The following is an 11341-nucleotide window of genomic DNA, read 5'->3' on the forward strand; positions in this document are numbered from 1 at the left end:
ATATATATATATATATATATATATATATATATATATATATATATGTAAAGAGTGTCTGTAGTCCTTTTCCCTAGCAACTTTACTGAATAAGGTGACACTGCTAACTGTGGTCCCTGAGCTTTGCTACATTTCTAGACTTGTTCATCTTCTTTCACTTCACTTTGTCCCCTTTGACATACTTCCCCCACTTTCTCTCTTCTCCCTGCTCTTGACAGTATTATTCAACTTTGTTTCTACTTATTTCACTTCTTCATTTTTAAGTTCTGTATATAAATGAGATTACACAGTATTCTTCCCTCTCTGTCTCTCTAGCTTATTTCAGACTGCCGACCATAATTTCACTATTTATGGAGCTGGGACTGCATTCTTTGCATATAGTCTCTAAACCCGAATGTCTCTCTAACTCAGCTTCCTATTAGCCAGGTTTCAGAAATGTCCTTTGGCTTCTCCATTGCTACCCAAAAGGAGGGGCAATGTTATGGGAAGGAAGATGACAAGATTGCTCATTTATTGTGTTTTAAATACCTTGCTCTGAAATCTTTTATAAAATCAAAACATACACAAAACCTAAGGGAAGGCCACATGTGAGGGACTTAGGGCCTTATGCTACACTGACATAATAGATCCTCCTGCAGGTGGACTTTCACCCTGTCACGAGTGCTGCGTGCGTACCTTGTGAATACAGTATGCAATTCCCAGAGATCTTTTTCAAATGAGTGAATTGGTGGGTTCACAATACCCCAATCACAGGGACAGAATAAACCGGCCTCTATTAATGGCTATGCCATATTAGCGTATAAAAGTGAACATAGTATAGATTTGAATTACCACTTCTTTTTTTTTTTTTTTTTTTTTTTTTCTGGCAGAAAGTATTTTCAGTTCTGCAGGCAGTGCTTGCTCTTTAATGCTCCAGTGACTGGGTGGCACCTGGTGGAATGACTGAGAGCTCTACGTCACATGTTTATAGCCCTGGTAGACACTGTGAGGGAGAAAGGCTTGTTTAGACTTGTAACTGCTTAATAACTTAGTTGTTAAAGGCACACATCTGTTAAAAGTCCTCCTCAGGGCTCAGAAACAATGCATCAAAATATTAATTAAAATCTGCAAAATTGCTCTAGCCATGAACTTAATAGAGTAAAATAGCATTTTAAAATTCGATTTTCATTGGCTGCTTGCTTTCATTAAAAACAATATTAATGTTACAAGATGATTAGTGGTTACTTCACTGGCATTCTGCTAGACTGTACACATTAGGACATTGTAGAAAAGATGATCAAAATGTTCACAGTTGAAAATAAGGATAGCATATAGGAAAGTGCATGGAATAAGAGAATAGGATTTGGTTGTTGTAATAGAAAAGTATTTGTGGGTCTTTTGTAAACTGAAGAGTAATTCGTATCACAGATTACATCGTGGAAAAGAAAGGGGGCATAGTTCTACTCATTCTATCACTTACCTATGAAAAAATATTATAGTTTCCGTAAGATATTTTTTCTTTCTTTGTTTTTAGGTAAGACTGTGCCAAAATCCCAAACTTCAGTTGAAAAATAGCCCACCGTATATACTTGATATTTTACCTGATACGTATCAGCACTTGCGACTTATACTGAGTAAATCTGATGACAGCCAGAAGCTTGCTCAACTGAGTGAGAATGAGTATTTCAAAGTCTACATCGATGGCCTAATGAAGAAGTCAAAGCGAGCCATACGACTTTTTAAGGAAGGCAAGGAGAGGATGTACGAAGAGCAGTCGCAGGACAGGTGAGCACCTTTAAGGAGGCTACTGTTCATTACTTCATGTTCTTTATGTTGCTTCTTGTCGCAGAATTAACAGACGCGCCGTGCATGTGTTTGGGGGAATATGTCATTTCCTTGTGTGTTTACTTTTCCCGTTACTTAAGTTTGGCGAAAGGTCAGGCAGAGAGCTGAACCTGAGCCAATGATCTGGCTTTTCTATAGACCCCTTTTTTGAGCAGCTGGAGTTTTACAGGAAGACTGCTCACAGTAGTTCATCCTCTTTCCTTCCAGACAAGTAGTCTTCTCTAGTTTGCATCTTTTCCATGAATTTTCCTGAAGGCATTTGAATAAGCACCTCCTCTTCCGAGAGAGGCCACTGACAGAACAAAGAAACCGTTCTACCCAAGCCCAGCATGCTAAACCAGTGTGATTGCTGGGCTGTATATATAGAGGTTGGGTGTCAGCAGTCATGAGAGCTTCACTGGAGAGTACCAGCCTAGCATGGGTGATGGCTCTGAAGCTGTATTTCTAGAATGCTATCTTCAGTTAACCTTCCTCTTCCCATATTACCGCCCCACCCCCCATGCCAAGAGCCATGGGTCTCGGAGGCAGTGGCAGGTGGACTTTCCGGTGAGCAGCCAAGGGTCTGGTGAACCCTCTACCTCACTGTACAAAAACATGTTAAAAAGCTCTATTTGTATGGATGTAGCTATCATTGTCTGCTTTTTTCTTGCCATCATGGTAGGGTCAACATATTCTGTAGGTCATCATAGCAGTATCAACCCTTTGATGGGTGTGGTCATGCATAGCCTTGAGAAGTGGGCTTCACCACAACGCCATCCTTGCATTAGTGTAGTACACACTGCCAGCAGTGAATCAGTATTGATCAGTTTGTATTAGGGTTCACTGTTTTTATTGTTCTATGGTTTATAAATGTGTACTTGTTATTTATCTACCCATACTCCATAAACACTCCCTATGTTGGGCTATGTAAATGGCTCGATTGTTAAAGGCTTACAACCAAAATGACAAAAATGTTCGATGGTCAACCTAGACAGAGTGCAATAAGTAGCTTTTCAGACTGGCTTCCTGCTGATCTATTCCGAGCTTGATAGCTCCCTTTTTATTTTATGGATTTTGACTTCTATGCTTATACCATTCTTTGCTTTTATACTCGCTCTCATGCTATAGGGTACCTTGATTGCCTAAAACTTGGCAGCTCTGTTGGAGCTGCTAGGAACATTGAGTCCATCGCGGTAAATACTTACAAGGGTTATTGTTAGATTATATGACTTGCCTGTGTTTAACATTGTAAATTCTAGACTTTGATAGTGACTGTATTGTTTTCCATCCCCACCTATAATGAGTAAGCTTTCTTGATGCTTATCTACATCAGCATCGGGTGTTGGAGATAGAGTCCTTTAGATTCACTTTGAATCTGTTGGTGCAGTAACTGTGAGTGGATGTTGCTTCAGTAGCCGTACTTTGAGCATTAAGTGAGAAACTGGCTAGGGAGAGACTGATATGACGTTAATTTCCGTCCTCACTTTATAGTAAAGGTGTGTTCTTGTTCTCCCTCTCTCTGTCTCTGTCTGTCTGTCTTTGTCTTTCTTCATCTCTGCTCTGTACCCCCCACCCCCCAAAACAAGATCTTGTGTATCCTAGAATGGCCTTAAACTTTTGATTTTATTTTAAATCCTCCAATTTATGTGCCCGGATGTTTTTCCTGCCTGTCTGTGTGAAGGCATCGGATCCTCTAGAACTGGAGTTACAGACAGTTGTGAGCTCTTTTGTGGGTGCTGGGAATTGAACCTAGGCCCTCTGGACGAGCAGGCAGTAACTGCAGAGCCATCTCTTCAGCCCTGTCTCAGACTTTCTATGCAGTTATTTCTTGCCTTGAACTCTCGAACCTACTGCCTCCACCTCCTAATGCTACTGGGATATCTATCACGCCGACTCTCTGCCCTTGTGAACTCTACTGGATCAATTCAAACATACAAAATGCAGTGTAGAAAACACAGCATTTCTTTTTTTTTTTAAATCTTTTATTTATTTTTTATTAATTACACTTTATTCATTTTGTATCCCCCCATAAGCCCCTCCCTCCTCCCCTGCCAATCCCACCCTCCCTCCCCTTTCTGCATGCATGCCACTCCCCAAGTCCACTGATAGGGGAGGTCCTCCTCTCCTTCTTTCTGATCTTAGTCTATCAGTTCTCATCAAAAGTGGCTGCATTGTCCTCTACTGTGGCCTGGTAAGGCTGCTCCCCCCCCAGGGGGAAGTGATCAAAGAGCAGGCCAATCAGATTATGTCAGAGGCAGTCCCTCTTCCCATTACTATGTAACCCACTTGGACACTGAACTGCCATGGGCTACACCTGTGCAGGGGTTCCAGGTCATCTCCACAAATAGTCCTTGGTTGGAGTAGGAGTCTCTGGGAAGTTCCCTGTGTTCAAATTATCTTGTTCTGTTGCTCTGCTTGTGGAGTTCCCGTTAAAGTAGGTCCTTCCTCAGACATGAGGGCAGTAGCTAAAGTGCTCATTATGCCGATCTCCACTCCTCCGTAGACCTCATACTAGTTCTCAAAGTTTCTAGAACAGATGTCTTTTCTGAGGGGACTTTCCTCTTCAGATGATTGACAGGCCCACTTAAGTGTGGGGGCAGTACCATGTCTCTTCTTTACCAGAAAGTTTCCAAACTCAATAGTAGTAAGATTTTGTTGGCTGTTTAGAATGTCATGTTTCCACTTGAGGACAGAGATAGGATTCAGGTCACATTCTTTTGACCAATTAAGTCCTCCAATTGCAGTGCCTGTTTTTCAAGCTGCTGATTATGAGATAAGGGTCTCTCCTTAGTGACCTTCAGACCTGCGAATACCTAAATATTTGCTTAAACCAGGATAATAGGCTTCTATACCCAGTATTCTTTATGTAAGGGTGCATTGATGTTTGTAGTCTGACTCTTTAGCTTTTGAATTTCAATATTTGTCTTCAGCTAGATAATAGATTGTAGATAATAGATAGTTTTTACCCCCTCTTCTGAGCTACTTTAAATTTACTTAGGATATTCACTGATTGTAGATGTATTTCCAGCTAGAAAGCCAGTATGAATTAAGATACATCATGTCTTAGAATTGGCTGTACTAATTTACCTCTCATGTTTTGAGTTCCTTAAATTAGAAAAACCTCTGAGAAATATGTAATATTTTTTTCATATCAGAAAACATAACCTCATTTCCTTTGAGATGGTTGAGGGTTATATAGTAGAAATTTTAGTTATCTAGGTATGTAGGCTCTGGAATTCTAAGAGCTGGCCAAACAAATACACAGGGCATATAAAACCATCAAATTCAAGCACATCAAAGCACTCTTCCAAAAGTAAAATGGCATAAATGTTTATTTCCAAGGTTTTCTAACTCATTTACAGTCCTAATGTATGGTAGAGTGTAACTCATTATGTAACTCGGTGCTCTTTACTTAATGTCCTTGGAAGACAGTTTACATTCTTTAGGGCATTGAATTTCCTGGTTGCATTTAAAGCTCAACGATTCTCTGGAGCCATCAATAAGAATTTGAATTGCCACAAGGTTCTGGCAGCAAAGTGGAGAGAGACCATAGGGGTTGTTACTCAAACCTGCTCTACAAGATGGCCCAAGGTTTTAGAATCCAGATGTTGCTGAAAAAACAAAACAAAACAAAACAAAAACATAAAAAAACCAAAACTAAATTTTTGCTTTTACACTGTCATTGTAATTACGTTACATTTTACATTGTATTTGTGTCATTGTCATTCCTATTCAGATGTAACCTCCAAGATTTGGCTTTCTAATTAAGTCACTTTAAAATACCAGGGTGTGGACAAGGTGTGTGAGTAGCACTTGGAGTGGAAGTGGTGCATTAATTGATGCAGTAAACTTGTATCCCACTTGTATGTCTTCCTAAAACTCGTGAAGTGTTTTCCAGTTCAGCAGACATTTTATAATTACCACTATAGTAATAGTTTTGTATTTGTAGCTTCGATTGTAAAAAAAAAAAAAAATCATAGGAAACATACAGAATTTTGTTGACTGCATGTAGATTTCCATTGCCAATGGTAGATAAGACTGTCTGCTCATGATTGCGCAGCTGTGTAAACTTCATTTGCACCTCTGAACTATCCATGGAAATTTAATTACTCTGTCTTGAAAATCAAGAGGAAATACAGTAGTTTGTATTCTAGGATAGCATATTCCCTTATTGCATTTTACTGTCATCCGTAACCTTTTTTTTTTTTTTATGGTCTAGCCAACCTTTTTTAACGTATATATTTTTCTGTGCCAAATAATTGTTTAATGATAATTTATAATACACCATCGGCATATGTATCAAGGACACAGACTTCTGTTTTGTGTCTCTCTGGCAGTCATATAATTGTGCACATTAACCGTTAAGCATCCTTGGAGTCTCAGTGCAAACTGATTTGAGTTATGTTATTGTACATGGAGCTCTGTAGCATTTAGCTTTGTAGAATCTTACAGAAACTTCTGAGAATGTTCTCATGGAAGTTTGGCTGCCGGCTATGCTGTTTAGTGTAAGGACCACTGATCAAGTCAGACATACTGTTATTGAGAATCATATAAATCCTCTGGACTGTCCTCTCTGATTCCGAAATGACTCACTGGGAACAGTGATGTTATTAAGTTGGTAATGAAGAACAGCAGTAGAAATAGTCGTTTTGAGTTCAACTTAAACCAGCACTATTTCAAGTGATTCTCTATTGGATAAGTGCCTGTTAAAATGTTCAATGTCCATGTATCTGGTGTGTCAATAATGTATCTCTTTCTGGCTTTATTTTAAAATTAAATATTGGGAACAGGGGTGTGTGAGGGGGTGACTGGGAGGAGGGGCTTCGATTAGGATAGAAAGTGAATAAATAAATAATGAACCCAAAACAAACAAACAAAAACAGTGGCTATCAGTCCTGAAACTGGAGCTGTGCTAGTTGGCTGCTAAAAACAAGTGGCCTGGATTGTTTAAGCAATCCCATGCTAATGTGATATACAACCAGTGCAAAATATGTAGAACAACTAAATGCAAAATAAGCAAACAGCTTTCAGTGTTTTTCTTTGTTAGTGCTATAGAAGGAGTGAGGTAGAAAGTATAGCTAGGTAAATGCACATGCTTTCAAAATAGACATTTAAGGCCCAGTGAAAGCAGCTTGCCTGTAGAATTGGCAGAGTGATTGTTTCTGACAGAGGAGGGCATGTGCAGGCGATGGGGGTGGTGGGAAGGCAGCTTTATTGCTACAGTCATCCGCCTCCGTGTTACTCTTCTCATGTGTTACTTACTTATGTGTTAGGGAAACAATTGAACCTCACCTGGGTTGAGTTGATGTGTCTTCAGCTGGATGTTTAACCCATTCTGTCGGGCATTTCTGGGAAGTGTCAGAAAGTGATGTGGAATACAGATTGCATGTGAATGTGCGTGGTGGGCAGCAGGGACATGTGGAGAAGTCAACTGAGGGCGTGGGAAAAGGAGACACTGGTTCCTGTTGGTTTTGGGGACAGAAAGGCCATAGTCCTAAGGGTAAGTCCTGCTGACCAATGTTACAACCTTTACTTCTGTGATTTTATTGGCAGTTTTATTTTCAGTTGCCTGTGTTCAGAGTAAATTTTGTCTTCCGTTAGTAGAGTAAGCATTAATGAGCTACTGGCATTAACGAGCTGCTGTCTAAAGCCTGGTTGGACATTCACATAGGATGGTCTAAGAATATGGTTTTAGGAGTCCTGTCAGTGAGCAGAGTGCACATACCTTCGTCTCTCCTGTGTGCTTCACTGCTGAAACAACAACGAAAAAATTAGCTTAGGTGAGAAAACAGCTCTGCATGTGAAAGGCTGTATGTAGAAAAGATAAAGGCTTTAAAAAATGCACACAGAGACAATGTAGATGTGGTCTTAATAATATCATTTCAACTAGGAATAGCACTTCCTCAAGATCCAGCCATACCACTCCTAAGCATATATCCAAAAGAGGCTCAAGTATACAAAAAGGACATTTGCTCAACCATGTTTGTAGCAGCTTTATTTGTAATAGCCAGAAGCTGGAAACAGCCCAGATGCCCCTCAACTGAAGAATGGATGCAGAAATTGTGGCACATCTATACAATGGAGTATTACTCAGCAATGGAAAATAAGGAAATCATGAAATTTGCAGGTAAATGGTGGGACCTGGAAAGGATCATCCTGAGTGAGTTGTCCCAGAAACAAAAAGACACACACGGTATATACTTACTCATATAAACATACAACATAGGATAAACCCACTAAAATCTGTACATCTAAACAAACTAAGCAAAAGAGAGGACCATAACTAAAATGTTCAATCCCCATCCTGAAAGGCAAAGAGGATGGACATCAGAAGAAGAAAACAGGAAACAACCTAGGAACCTGCTACAGAGGGCCTCTGAAAGCCAGAAGAAGAAAACAGGAAAAAACCTAGGAACCTGCCACAGAAGGAATCTGAAAGCCTCTGCCCTGCAGACTATCAAAACAGATGCTGAACCTGATGGCCAACTAGCAGGCAGAGTGAATGGAATTTCATATAAGAAGTGGGAAATAGCAAGAGCTGGAGAGGACAGGAACTCCACAAGGAGAGCAACAGAACAAGAAAATTTGAACACAGGGAACTGCCCAAAGACTCATACTCCAACAAATGACTATTCATGGAGATAACCTAGAACCCCTGCACAGATGTAGCCCATGCCAGTTTAGTGTCCAAGTGGCTTACATAGTGATGGGAAGAGGGACTGCCTCTGACATAAACTGATTGGCCTGCTCTTTGATCACCTCCCCCTGATGGGGGAGCAGCCTTACCAGGCCACAGAAGAAGACAATGCGGCCATTCCTGATGTGATCTGATAGACTAAGATCAGAAGGAAGGAGAGGAGGACCTCCCCTGTCAGTGGACGTGGGGAGGAGCATGCATGCAGAAAGGGGAGGTAGGGTGGGGTCGGGAGGGGAGGAGGGAGGGGCTTATGGTGGGATACAAAATGAATAAAGTGTAATTAATAATAATAATAAAAAAGAGGAAAAAAATAATATCATTTCAAAGCTCCACTTTCATTCTTTGTACACAATTCTTCCAGTGTTGTAGAAGACAAATCTGTTCTCAGAGAACATAGAGCAAGTGCTTGCATAGGAGGGAGCAGTATTATCATGTTTCACATAATATTGCTCATGCTTATTAAGGTTTAATGGAAGTGTATTTCAGCATAGAGAAGCTAATCCTTTGAGTAGCTAGCCTTTACTTGAAACTACAGAAACATCAGGCAGATGTTTTGTTGTTGTCCACTGACTAAGCTGAGCAAATGAACACCTGCCATCTGCTGTGTTAATGAACTACTCTTTCCCTCATGGACTTGCTAACACTGCCTGCTATACCTAGGCCATGATATGCAAGGTAGCTATCCAGAATATTTTGGAGCAGAACTTTTAAAGAGATATAGTTTAGCTAAAAGTTGAATTGGAAAAAAATGAAAGGAGAAAAGAACAAAGCAACCCCTTTGATACCCCCAAATACTAATAAACACAATATCACAAAAAACCCTGCTTCCTGTACTCATACTACTGTAGGTCATCATTGTTTTGAGCAAAGAGTACTATGATCTGGATTACATGTAAATTTAGGTCAGCCGCGGTGACCCTCACCTATAATTCTATCATTGCACTGGCTGAGGCAGGATAATAAGTTCTCCTGATATCAGATGCCTTCTGTCCTGTTAGATACCTATTATTTAATAGTGCATGAAAGGGAATGGTTTTATTTATTTAAAGTGGACTCTATTTTCCACTTGCTAATAGTGAAAATTATAGCCTTTTTGAGTTTATGAGGAAAAGAGATATAAATTGCAAGCAAAAAAAATGTGGTTTCTAAGTGAAACAAACTTACAAATTTCTTTTTGAATAACAATATTTTAACATATTCACTATTTACATTTTGTGTACTTCTGCATTCTAGGCATTTTGTCTTTTTAAATGCAAAACTAGGTAATTAAAACATTAATGTTCTATGTAGAAATATGTCTGCCCACAGGAAAGGGAATTTTATTCTATTTTCTTAAGAAACAACCATAATTTTAGGGTTGATTCACTATACGTGAGTAAAGTAAAACTTATTTGTTCCCAATAAGAATATTTTCATGCATATCAGAAACTATGAATAGACTTCTGTAAGCCTTGGAAATGAAGAGACTAATATCTTTAACACATCATTAATGTCGAGGTCATAAGAAAGTTACTTGGACAAATGTTTTCAGAATTAAACAAAGAGAAACTTATGGTGGGCAAGAGAGCCTGGAGACTCTTGACTGTTAAATACTTTATAGCATAGTGTGTTTGGTTAACTGTACCCCTGTTGCTTTGTTTACTAGATACAAAGTATGTTTTTTTAGTTCATAGTTGATTTGTATTGAGATGAACAGTGAAACTGTCTATTTTGTAGCAAGTTTTTCCTTGGTGTCCCTTTTTTAAAATATATGGGAAAACAAAATTATTCAGGTTTTATTTAGAATTTAATCTACTTAAAAGCATTTTAATATACTATTTGCATGTAATCCATGTATCGTTTGCTTATTTGGTTTATTTGATTTCAGGACCAACCTACTGTTATTCAGCCTTTAACTGCTTTTTTTTCATAATTTTTTGCAACTTGTTTTAATAGCTTTCAAGTCAGGATTACACTTCATGCACGTATATTATAAGTTGGGGATTGTCCCTGCAGATTCCAGCTTATTAAATGTTTATAAATTCCTGAGATAACCAGTATGCAATAAGACAGTAAACAAATACACAAGACTCCAGTGAACTTGGCTTATGGTTGAATACCTTTTATGTTTTTCAGTTTTAAGGCAGCTTATTAAAATTGATGTTTTCCTGCTGGTAAATATCTGGTGATGTTCAGATTTGATAATTAAAATCCAGAAGCACTTAAGAAAGAATGCTTGTTTTTAGTTTCATAATAACAATACTCCCACAAAGAAGGTTGATGAATGATTTCTTTCAAGTGGCAGATTTGTTATTTAGTTAGAGAGAGCTCCTTTGGCAGTTTCTTACCAAGCTAATTTAAAGTCTGTTTATAAAGCAGGCAAGCCTCTGCAGTGATAATACGACAGCATGGGAGTGCTTGGATATCTACCCCTCAGAGGACTCTAGCTTTTCAGCCATTAAACAATGAAGTAGAGTTTCCAGGAATCCAAAAGGATTAGCATTTAACACTAATTGGGGAGGGTGTAGCTAGAACAGGGCTCAGGGCTGTCTGTGGTATGTAAAACATCCTACAGCTTTCTGAAACCATTTTCAGTATTTTTGGTCGCCCTAACATCATTGTTTGGGCTTGAGTTCTTGTTTGTGTATACACAGGTACATCACTAGTTTATAGATGTGCTCATTTCAGCAAGGTCATGGTAAGCACTCTTCTTCAGGGACTACAAAAGTCAGAAATTCACTCTATTTGGAGGTACAGTAGAGGACCAGATGAAACAGAACGATGGGTCAGGTGTCTATGGAACTGTGTCGTCCGAAGCATTTATTTATTTATTTATTTATTTATTTATTTATTTATTTATTTATT

The 11341-nt window shown here is 39.0% G+C and overlaps 1 protein-coding gene across 1 annotated transcript in view; it reads left to right on the forward strand.

The window, feature by feature from the left end:
* Cblb (Cbl proto-oncogene B) overlaps window positions 1–11341 on the forward strand; it is a 201183-nt gene that overhangs the window by 12707 nt on the left and 177135 nt on the right. The window contains exon 3 of the mRNA XM_055593944.1: window positions 1511–1761. Within this exon, the coding sequence (XP_055449919.1) occupies window positions 1511–1761 (251 nt within the window). The remainder of the gene's footprint in view (window positions 1–1510; window positions 1762–11341) is intronic.

This window comes from Psammomys obesus, unplaced genomic scaffold (genome assembly GCF_907164565.1).
Source record: "Psammomys obesus unplaced genomic scaffold, mPsaObe1.curated_primary_1811, whole genome shotgun sequence".
Taxonomy (NCBI): domain Eukaryota; kingdom Metazoa; phylum Chordata; class Mammalia; order Rodentia; family Muridae; genus Psammomys; species Psammomys obesus.